General features: G+C 57.4%; 2 protein-coding genes across 3 annotated transcripts; both read left to right on the top strand.

Moving 5' to 3' along the window:
* Window positions 1-1,341: 1,341 nt before the first annotated feature.
* Window positions 1,342-3,654, top strand: SDRG_14837. 2 transcript variants are annotated; one of them, XM_008620994.1, is made up of 7 exons: window positions 1,342-1,488; window positions 1,551-1,575; window positions 1,621-1,851; window positions 1,899-2,000; window positions 2,052-2,696; window positions 2,751-3,446; window positions 3,503-3,654. In XM_008620994.1, the coding sequence occupies exons 1-6, from the start codon at window positions 1,346-1,348 to the stop codon at window positions 2,988-2,990; spliced, it is 1,386 nt and encodes a 461-aa protein (XP_008619216.1). In that variant the 5' UTR covers window positions 1,342-1,345; the 3' UTR covers window positions 2,991-3,446; window positions 3,503-3,654. The 2 variants fall into 2 exon arrangements, with proteins under 2 accessions (XP_008619216.1, XP_008619215.1); XM_008620993.1 differs by lacking the exon at window positions 3,503-3,654 and having other exon boundaries at window positions 1,421-1,488; window positions 2,751-2,933; window positions 2,991-3,419.
* A 1,952-nt stretch (window positions 3,655-5,606) lies between these two features.
* Window positions 5,607-10,110, top strand: SDRG_14838 (hypothetical protein; the record flags this gene model as incomplete). Its single annotated transcript, XM_008620995.1, has 12 exons — window positions 5,607-5,671; window positions 5,726-5,750; window positions 5,798-6,055; window positions 6,117-6,161; window positions 6,206-6,796; window positions 6,845-7,033; window positions 7,075-7,431; window positions 8,327-8,563; window positions 8,605-8,712; window positions 8,758-9,360; window positions 9,409-9,594; window positions 9,646-10,110. The coding sequence occupies 12 exons, from the start codon at window positions 5,607-5,609 to the stop codon at window positions 10,048-10,050; spliced, it is 3,069 nt and encodes a 1,022-aa protein (XP_008619217.1). The 3' UTR covers window positions 10,051-10,110.
* Window positions 10,111-10,968: the final 858 nt, after the last annotated feature.

Below are 10,968 nucleotides of genomic sequence, written 5' to 3' on the forward strand. Positions count from 1 at the left end.
ATGAACAATCAAAGAAAGGGAAACAACTCGACATAGTAGGTACTTTAGTCCATCGTCATAGTGTAGCCAGTGGCAACAACATCAAATGATCGTTTGCTCCACGGACCTTGCTGCGACATTATTCACGGCCCTTGCATCGCTGTCAACGAGCTTCTAGTCGAGTGTCCGTTGAGACATTATGACAAAAAGGTATACATTATTAGACCAACTAACGCTGGAATATGTACCGCAGATCGCAGCCCTTTCAGAGTCCAAAGATGTTGGGTACACAAGGCACACCAAAGGTACCCTTGAGCATCATCACGCGTGGCGTCGGGGTGATAGATGACGCCTTCCGCTCAGCTTCAGACCCAGTGTCTCGGAGCGTACTTCAAGTGGATTGGTTGTTGCAACAATTCTACAACTCGTTTAGCCCAAAGGACAAGTAAAATGATGTTGCGCGTCGGCGCTTACGTGGCGTGAGACGCATGCACACCTGCTGGGATGGACACCATCGTCGCAGCTGCGAGGACAATGACTCATCGGTTGGAGGTCCGCGCGGCAAGGTACTCGATGTCTAGAATAATGGAGGTTGACAAAGAAAAGGCTGCACGGATGAATCGGAGCGTGGGGTATGTACGACACCTCGTGCCAAGCGTAATGCGCTCAACGACGACTTCGACGCGCCACATCAACGTAGGATCGCTGGCCCACGGTTTGATCCTTAGGATGGACGAGAAAATTGGCTTGGAAAACGAACGGTTCGACTCTGCTTTCGCACATGCTGGCTACCGAAACGTCTGACCACAGCAAAACGCATATCTGTCGCGACAGTACACCAAGAGCAGCAGCGGCGCGCCCATTGGCAGGCCGCACGTGTCAGCTTGAATCGAATCCCGCAACCGTATTGCCAGTCAACCGAGTACTGTGGCGGCGCCACGTAGCATCCTGGGTGAGCGTGGGATGGCGCGCCACGTACAGCTCCAAGCGCACTGCTTTGTCACACAACCGAATCGCGCTGCCCAGTCGTGCAAAAGTGGTCTACTTACCGTAAGTGGTCGGCAGCTGCGGGAGGAAGCTTTGCGAATGAACGGTTGCGATGGCGGGCCAGCCGCCGGTCCGATAGGTCAATGGCTAGCTACTTTGGATCGGCAGCGGTTGTCGCTTGGCGACGCGTGGCCTTGCACTCACGTTGTCTCGCAGCAGAGGCAAGGCGGCGTCCTTCGAGGAGTCGTCTTGAGCCAAGAAGAAGAAGAAGAACCAACTGGGCAGAAATCAGGGGCCAAATTGCCTTTTTGAGGCTCATGTCGCAAACTTGAGTTTTATATATATATGGCGACCGCACTATACATTTGATGAGACGACCATGTCAAACTCTTGGGTGCACCACAATTTAATTCTTCGTGGACCTGCACCAGTACTTGCGCAGCAGTACACTAGCATGCAGGTGGCGACCTTCTACCTGCCCTATTGCGGTCACGACGACCTCTTCTCGAGCAGCTACGTTCGGTGCGTACACCCTTCTGCACTCGCTCGTGATCTCACGCAAACGGTCTCCTCTACACGCTCAGATGTCAAAAGTCCAGTGGGCACAAGGTACCCGACCCGACGCATTGAAGGCAAAGCTGTCACCACTTGTAGATTCTACGCTGCTTTCCACACTGCTGTCCTCGCCATGTCCACTACCGCAACTGCGGCACGGCCATCCGCATCGCAGTCACCTCAACCATCGAGGCGCGGGCGTTTGCTGCCTTTGGTCTCGCCACCGAGGTCCGCCCACGCGTCGGCGACGTCATCTACCTCGACGACTTGCGAGTTCGATCGCACGAGAGCCCGCTCGCGACGCACCTCGAAGGTTCGCGTCTCGACGAGGTAGCTTGTTGCAGCTCTCTCTGTCGATCACAAGCGAGCGTGTCTAGAACGGCCACTTTGAGTTTGATGAAAAGCAAGCCGATGGCTGGCACTATGGCTGGAAGAGTGGGCGCAGTAAGGCCCAGCGCGACCTCCTCCACGTCCTTTGGGTATCCGCACGCTTGATAGTGTACATTGCACTGGGCATTGACGGCTCGTAGGCGGTGGTGCTCCACCCAGTTGATGCGCACCGGTGGACGGTCGTCGCGGTTGCCATCTCGACGCCGTTCACGATCGTATCCTACCGCGGCGAGCACAACAAGAAGAAGAAGCACGCGCAGAGCATTCCCCGGCGCCTCCAGCGACCGGCGTCACCATCATTGTCGGACGACGAACGTGATGCGTCGGTGTCATCACTCGATCGCTTGCTTCGTTTTCTCGGCGACTACCGGCTCGATACGGCACCACGGGACGTGCTCCGGGGCATCGAAGCTCGGCTGTTGGTCATGCATGGCCTTCACGCGCTACCACTGCTACCCGCCGCGACCACTCGCCCGGGGCTCACCGTACCCGACCATGTCACGAGCAGCATGGTGGTGGCTTTGACACTCGCCCATCCTCTCTTTCTGTCGCGCGTCAACGACTATCTCTTGGCGCACGCCGAGGCGGTGCTCAACAAGGCAGCGCTCAGCCGGGTCTCGGACTCGCTCTTGCATCGTGTGCTTGTGCCCTACCTCGACGCCGAGCTCCAGGCGTCGTGCGGTGTCTCGCTCACCGACGTGGCCGACACCATCAGTGCCAGCACAAGCAGCTACGACGGTTTCACCCCGCGCTTTATCGCGCAGCTCCGGGAGGCGTACATCACGGTAGCCGTCCCGACATCTCCATTTTCCCGACCTTGGATGCGATATTTGTGCTAGACGCAGTCGACGCTGGTGCGCCTCGAGCTCACACCGGTGCAAACACCTCTGGACGGAACGTGGGTCTGGTCGTCAGCCGACATGTCGGCGCTCGATGCCTTGCCGTGGACGCTACCGCACTACCTTCGGTACCTCGCGAACTCGGGCTCGTTTACCCAGCGCCTTGTCGGACACACACTTCAAGTACATCGACAAAGCCTTCTACTTGTATGTGGGTTTACATTCGTACATCAACTCTAGATGCAGTCGACGCCAGCCGCCTTTTCCACCGTCCCGTGCGAACTCGTACTTGATGGCGATGTGCGTAGTTTGCGCGTCTTGCCGTCGGGCGAGTCGTGCATGGGCCAAGTAGCTGTCGACTATACTGGCTGCCTCGTGGCCGGGAAGGAGCTCCAGCTGCGGCTCTTTCTCTACGAACGAAACCGGTCGTCATGCTTTCTGGCAACGATGCGTGTCTGGCCGAGTAGCGAGTACGCCCTTGTGTATCGAGTGCAGCTAGAGCGGGCGTGCCTCGACGACGCTGCGCTTTTGGACGTACGTGCGTCGTTGCGTGTCGCTGCACTGGGCGCCACCGAGCCCCTCGGCACCTTCCTATCAACCTACCATCGTGCGGCTGAGCATCTATAAACGATAGCGTGACTTGTAACGAACGGGGTGGGTCATCGCAGATGGAAGTTGGTACATACGACGCAGATGGTGGTCGAAGTAGCATCGCGACACATTCCTCGCATTGTTCCAATATATTGAGGTAGTGTGAAGCTTCTGCACTGGCCGCCGATGGCCACGACCCGCGCGGCTATACACCCGGTGGCAAGCGCGCGACACTCGGTTCAAGAATGTGGTGTTGAGAGTCCGGGTTTATGCGCCGTCGTCGTTCTGATAGCATACATTAGAGCATCCCCAGCAGTCGTTTTTATACGTAAATATAGCAATTTTTAAAAACGGACCTCCCCAAGAGGCGTTTTTATTTCTAAAAATTTGTAAAAATTTGCCGGTCGTTTTTATCGCGGTCGACTTTAAAAACATCGGCCAGCATTTCCAATCGTTTTTAAGGCCCATGCGACGGGCAATGGACGAATTCAAGGCATGAAAACGCCGTCAGAACACAGCTCGGAGTTTTCCACAGTCGAGGACAGCTATGCCGGCAACACAGAGACCCCAGATGTAGCAGGAACCTCTCGGATGGCACTCGCATTGAGCGATCTGGGCAAATCATATCTGCACACAAGGCGTCGCTGCGCCCACTGACATGCGGTTAGCTCCGTCGCACAGTCATGAACTGCCTTGATGACTCTAGCTAAGCGCGGCCCGTGGCCGCGAGTAGGACGGCCTAGTCAGTGCTGGCGTCGACGGCGTCGCCCTGAAACCGGTGGAGGGCCTCGCCATCGTCGGAATGTTGATCTGTCAGCTGTTGATTGGCAACGTTTGGCAACGCTGCTGGGGAGCTCCATTTCTATTGCCAACTGGTCGTTTCCAAAGCCACCCGTTAGCAATAAAATGAAAACGACTCCTGGGGATGCTCTTATACACGCACTAATCGTACTACTAGCGTATACAGTAAGCACCTTGGCCACGAATCGAAACGGCGCCATATTTTTTGACACGCAAATGTCCACGTGGCAGTCTCCGGTGGCATCCCGATACACCTCCGGTTTATCCGTACGGCAACCCACGCAGGTCACAAAAACATGAGGGACGTGAAGACGGTCCTATCCTTCTTACTTCGAGAGACGACGCCGTTCGAAAGACGTCCCTTCGTGCTCCGTTGGCCGCAGTAATTGGATACGAATGAAGCCGACGCTGGTGGTCCACGACGCGCTGTGTTACAGCCGCTGGTCGGTGGGGTGGACGGTAGAGGTCCGAAGCGTTTGCGTCCAGTGCAGGAGCGTGATACCTGCCACTGAAGCGGGTCATGAACAAATAACAACAAAACCCCGTCGGTCGGTCGTCCCATCAGAAAGCGTTCCCAACACATATGGGATGTGTGCATTCCAAGTTGCCATATACAGTAACGATGACGACGAATGTCGATTTGGCACTGCGCAAGCCCATGCAGTCGACAAATCAGAACTTGTATGCTGAAAACCACCGGCGACGTTGCATCGCATGAGACCCCGGAGACAGCGCCTCCTGCTTGTTTCCTACGCCTGGAAGAGACTTCCACGGCGAACATCTGTTGTTGGAGCACATTGCAGAGGTCGCTACCTCCTTGTTGCCAGCGTTTCGAGAGCGCGTATTGGCCAGTTGTTGACTGATGGCACACGGTATTCCGACGCACGAACCTTGGTGAGCAGCTTCTTGAGTCTGCTTCTTGAAGTGCTACTTCGAAATCCAGGAGCAATTCGACCTCGGCACAATGACCAGCTGGCGTCGTTCACTGCCCGGAAACAAGATGCGTTTACAGATTTCTGCGAACGCCAGCCTCTGCTCGATGCGGTGCTGGTGCCACCTTGGCACTGCGTTCTGATGGCACGTGATTGATGGGGTGCTCGAGTTCGGTGGGATGCAACTAGGGCCGTTGCCGACGCGCCCTGCGTCGACGAGTCTGTAGGGCTGGGGCGGCCCATCAATACTGTCGGTGACCGTCAGTGTCATTACATGACCACTGACATTTGGCGCGTCGTCGACCACGTACTTTTGGACAGTAGCCAATCACCGACGGCTAGGCGACGTGTACAATAGGTATGCGAGTCCTTCGTTTGATCCGCTTCCCATATTACCACGCCCGATGGGGGCGGAGAAGGTTGGGTTCCACGCGCGTGCCGGAAAAAGCAATTTTCGGTGCAGTAATGACGCGTACTCGGCGCGTCACTCGCACGTGGTCAAGTTGGCACTCCAACTATTTCTCAATTGGCCATGTCCTGCGCCTTCTACCTCCCCGAGTGCACCCACGGGACGCTTTTCCAGCCCACGTATGTGCGGTACGCGGCCATCCCACTACACCTACTACGTCGCAGCTCACATTGCACTTGTAGCTGCCAAAAATCCCAAGGCCAAAAGGTACTGTCCACTATTTGTACTAGCACCGGGATATGAAGGCACCGTAGATTCTGCGCTGCTTTCCGCACTGCTGTCCCCAACACATTCACTACCGCAACTGCGGTACGGCCATTTGTCTTGCGGTGCAGCCGCGGTCGCAACTCGCGTCCTTGCGGGCGGTGCTCGCCTTCACAGCCGCGACCGACGACGTCTTCGCCCCTCACGACGTGGTGCCGACCAGCTACTTTGAGGCGCACACCCGGTCGCGGTCCAACGTTTTTGGTACGCTCTACGAAGGTCTTCGGCTGCCGTCGCTCGAGAACACGGTACGGCATTTTCGTTTTGACGAAAAGTTCGTGGATGGCTGGCACTATGCGTGCGTGGAAGAGCGGCCGGAGCAAGGCGCAGCGGGACCTTCCCCACGTCCTTCGGGTAGCCCATAACGATTTGCGCATATTGACGAGCGAACGAATTAGGCATATGTGTTTGAAGCCGCCATCTCCAACGACGACGAGTGGGTCCTCATTGCGTCCGTGGCGTCGACCCCGTTCACGATCGTGTCGTACCGCGGCGAGCACAACAAGAAGAAGCGCGAGCAGCTCCAGATCGAAGACTTTGCACCGCAGAGCACGAGCTCGGACCACTTGATGACCATCTTGTCGAGCTTGCAAGCGGTGTCGTTGGAGGCGACGCCGTCCCCGCTGCTTGAGTGGCTCCGCGTGCACGTGCCGCTGCCGCTGCCCGTCGCGTCGGGCGGACCGGCGTCCGATGTCAGCACCGCGTACCACAATGTTTGCCTTGCGATGATTGTTGCGCTGAGCCACAAGGACGTCTTTGAGCGTATGAATGACGTCTTGGTGGCCAATGCCGCTTCCGTCCTCGACAAGACCGACCTCCAGCGCGTCTACTACGAGTGCCTCATGGAGCAAGTGCTCTTTCCGATTTTGGAAGCGGTGCTAAGCCAGCACCACGTCTCGGCGGTCGAGGTGGCGAGTGCGATGTCGCCCAGCACCGACCACCATTTTTTTGTCCGGTTTGTGGCGCAGATGCGCGAGTCGTATATCCTGGTACACTGACCTATCCCTACCCTACCCCCTCACGACGCAATGGTGTAGACGCAAACGCTGGCGCCGACGCGCTTCCGTAGCCCGAGTGCCGGCAGCGCTGTGGACGGCTCATGGGTGTGGCAGCAAGAAGCCACGGTGGTGCATCACTGGGCACTCTCGACGTCGCTTATGCACTACCTCCGCTTTCTCGACAACATGTCGTCCTTCCAGCAGCGCTTTTCGGGCCATACGCTGCATGTAAGCAATCGCCGTGTTGTCGGATCTCATGGTGTGACTAGATGCGGTCCAACTCGCCTCGGTTCAGTACCGTGCCCTCCGAGTTTGTGTGCGACGCGAGTCCTCGCAGCTTGCGCGTGCTCCCGACCGGCGAGTCGTGCCTGGCCGACCTTATCGTCGACTACGTCGGGTTCATGGGGCCGCACGGAGACGTGACGTTGGCGCTGTATCTCTTGGAGCGCAATGCAAACATGTGCCTCCTTGCCGAGGTCCACATCGCGCCTCGAGATGGTCAGACACTACTGTACACAGTGCGCGTGCACCGGGCCAATGCACCGTCGCCCGTCGACGACGCCTTCTTCGACGCGGACGCGTCGACACGCGTCACCGTGTGCCAAACGGAGTGGCTGCTCGCGCCTGTCGCTTCGTTGCACATGACCTATACTCGTGCGCCATGACTTGCGAGATTGCACTTGCGAGGTGGCACTTGCTGGCAGTGGCACTGCGTTGCCGCGATGACTCGTGTGTACTAATCACAACGGAATCATAACCACACACCTCGTTGACTGCATATTGTCGTCGCGCGGCCACCCATGCGACGAGATGACGAGAGATAGGCAACTATTACCATAGTGCCGGAATACTACTGGATCTTGGCTACTAAACACGGTCTGGAATCGACTAAAATCGATTAAAAACATTTGCACCATGTGCAATCACCTCACCCTGACTGCACGTGCTTTCTGTTCTTGATTGCCCCGCACCCAAGCAGGTGGCTAGCATACAGCCGTGTGGTACGACGGCGTCCCGGAATGCATACAGTACCAACCAACTTTGAAAGTTGCGTCGAGTGTGATGGCACTTGTCGCCCGCGATTGCTCGAGTGGACACACATGCCTGATCGCGTGGGACGCACGTGATGATCACAAACGACGTGCCGAGAGGTACTGTCGACTTGAGAGAAGCAGACCGAATGCAAACCCGAACCATGAGTCGTGTCGCACGCACAGTTGGATTCGCCTCGTGCAGTTCACCGGCTGGGCGATCGGACAGTAAAAATTACAAGGACGTCCGTCGTCCGATCTGCGCCATCGCGTCCATATAAGCGATGCTAGCAACGAGCATCACCTGCCACTTCTTCCTCGTCGACTGCGTCCATAGCAGTAGCCCTATCTTTCGACCGAGCTACGTCCGGTACGCTCTTGCTGCCGTCTGCTGCCGATAGCGTCACACTACGTTGTTGCCCTGTAGATGCCAGAAAACTCAAGGCCAAAAGGTCGGCCCGAGCCGTTGACACGTCCTCACCGTCCATAGATTCTGCGCTGCTTTCCGCACTGCTGTCCCGGCCACGTCCACTACCGCAACTGCGGCGCGTCGCTCTACGTACGGGCCACGCCCCACACGCACCCCCTGCATGTGTTTGGGCTCTTCTCGCTTAGCGACGAGGACCCGTACCCAGTCGGGACCATTGTCGACGCCAACCTCGTCCAGCGCGAGCTCCGCGTGCCGTCCAACGTGCGCGGCTCGCTCGTGAGTGCGGTCCGAGACGAGGTACGGCCGGCGCCGTCCACCATCCAATCAAGCAGCATTAGATCATCCCGAATGCGTTCCGATTCGACGAAAAGGAGCTCAACGGGTGGCAGTACAGCTGGAAGAGCGGGCGCAGCAAGGCCCAGCGCGACCTCGCCCACGTGTTTCGCGTACGTCCTTGCGCTCGCCACTTGTGTCAACGCCGTCGTACGTAGGCAATTGTGCTCACACCGATCGCGCCGGACGTGTGGTGCGTTGTGGGCGTTGCAACGTCGACGCCCTTTACGATCGTGTCGTATCGCGGCGAATACAACAAGCGCAAGCGGGCCGGCGGCACACCGTCCGAGCTCGGTTCGTCGTCGTCGTCGCGCTCGTCCTACGACATTTTGCTGTCGTACATTCGGGCCTTTCGCGTCGATATGGCGCCCTCTGCAAGCGTTGCCTGGCTCCACCACGCCATCGGCGTCGCGTGTCCGACGCTCGGCTCGCCGCGCCCGTCCAGCGACAGCGCGTGGCACGATCAGATCTGCGTTGCGATCGCACTGGCGCTGTGCGGCCGCGAGTTCGTCGCCGAGTTCAACGCGTGTCTGCTCACGCACGCCGCCGCGGTCCTCGCCAAGCCCGAGTCGCAAGCGATCTTTAATCGCTTCTTTGAGCATGTACTATTGCCGACCATCGACCGCGTTGTGAGCACATTCGGAACGACGGTCGGTGCGGTCGCCGACGCCATCACCCATCACACCCCGCCCCCCGCGCTGTTTTCGGTGCAGGACTTTCGCCCGCGCTTTGTGGCGCAACTGCGCGAAGCCTACATTGCCGTACCTCCTTGTTTCTTCGACGAGGACGGAAGCTCAGTTTCGACGTAGGCGACGCAGGGACACCCGTCCTGGCCATCGTTTACCTTTGGGAATTCGGTCTTCAATGGCGCGTGGCAGCGGCAGTCGACGACCGTTCATACGCCGTGGCGCACGGGCGTGACGCTACCCCACTACCTGCGCTGGCTGAGCAACACGACGGCCTTTCACATACGACTCGACGCGCCAACGCTTCTGGTACGACACGTATGATGGTTGGACTGTCCTTGCGATTGCATTTCGATGTAGGTCCGCGCCGTGACGCCGCGGTTCACTGCAGTGCCCTCGAGCTTTCTATTGGACGGAAGTTTGGGCAGCCTTCGGGTGTTGCCGGACGGCGAGTCGTGCTTGGGGACCATCGCCGTCGACTACCGCGGCCACGTGGCCATGTCGGGCGATATACACCTAACCCTCTACGGCTACGAACGGGGCGGGGCGGCGTACTTATTGGCCACTGTGCGTTTGCACGTGACGTCCGAAGACGCGCTTGTGGTTTCGGCGACTGTCGACGTGGGCCGTGCGATCGACGCACCGGACGCCATGGTGCAGGCGATGTTTGATCTCAAAACGGCCAGCCGCGTCGAGGTGCTGGACGTGTGGCCCCGCGCCCCCGCGGCCGCGTTTGATCTGCAGCTGACGCGCGTGCCATCGTAATGCGCCGAAAAGACAAATAGAAATGAGCAGTGGTGTATTGCACAGTACACACAATACGTCGGGATGGTCTTTGCTCTGCCGCCAACACAGGAGACACGAAAGACAGCCCGCCGTAATCGAGTGTGATTGCTAATAATGAATTGAATTGATACCCAGAAAAGGGCTAGGGTTCATAGCCGCGGAAGAGTGCCACGTCAAGCGTCCGATCAGTTCGGATTTCTCGTTGGTCCTAGCGGACTAAATATCGTTCGCGTTGGCATCGCCGTTGAACTCCAGTCACGGCAAACCTACCGAGACAACAAGATTAGTAGGAGTACTCTTATGTACGGTCATTGACGCGCTTGTTGGAATGTGTTTTCCTTGTATATTGTAGAAATATGGGATAGCAGCAAAGTGCTGGGTACGCAAGAAGCATGTGTTGGCTTACATTTCTCCGAGAAAGATCAGCGCTGAGAGCCTTTGTGTTGCCTTAGGATACTGTAATGGTATCACGGACGTAAAGATCCGGCCGACGACAACGATCACGCGCTCTTTTAGCACCGGTAGTTGTCTGTTTCCGGATACATGTTGCCACATGAGAGAGAGACAAGTGTTTTGCCGGGAATGTCCGCATACCGGGTCTAATTTACCGGATTCTGACTGACCGCGGTTTGGATCTTGACCAATGGATACCGCGTGTTAAGACCGTTTGTGCCGCGTGCTGAACCAGGTGCGCGAACCCAGCTCGCAGAGCTGCAACGATGCGTACATAGATATGACGTTTATTCGCGTAGTCCGAGCTGTGCAGCGTGTCGTACGTCCGACCAGTACCTCGAGCTACATCGGCAACCAATTGAGGCTGACGGCATCGAGTCCTCGGTGAACGAAGAAGGGATGCTTGGCTAGCACCCTCCCGAAAACTGATGTTTCGATTACGAT

The sequence above is a fragment of the Saprolegnia diclina genome (genome assembly GCF_000281045.1).
Source record: "Saprolegnia diclina VS20 unplaced genomic scaffold supercont1.78, whole genome shotgun sequence".
NCBI classification, from domain to species: Eukaryota; Oomycota; class Saprolegniomycetes; order Saprolegniales; family Saprolegniaceae; genus Saprolegnia; species Saprolegnia diclina.

Bases quoted from the DNA above. Each gene is read 5' to 3' on its own strand.
- SDRG_14837 (XM_008620993.1), top strand. From the start codon at position 1,421: ATGCAGGTGGCGACCTTCTACCTGCCCTATTGCGGTCACGACGACCTC. The intron at 1,489-1,550 runs GTGCGTACACCC...CTACACGCTCAG, and splicing joins TTCTCGAGCAGCTACGTTCG to ATGTCAAAAGTCCAGTGGGC. The intron at 2,001-2,051 runs GTATCCGCACGC...GACGGCTCGTAG, and splicing joins ACCTCCTCCACGTCCTTTGG to GCGGTGGTGCTCCACCCAGT.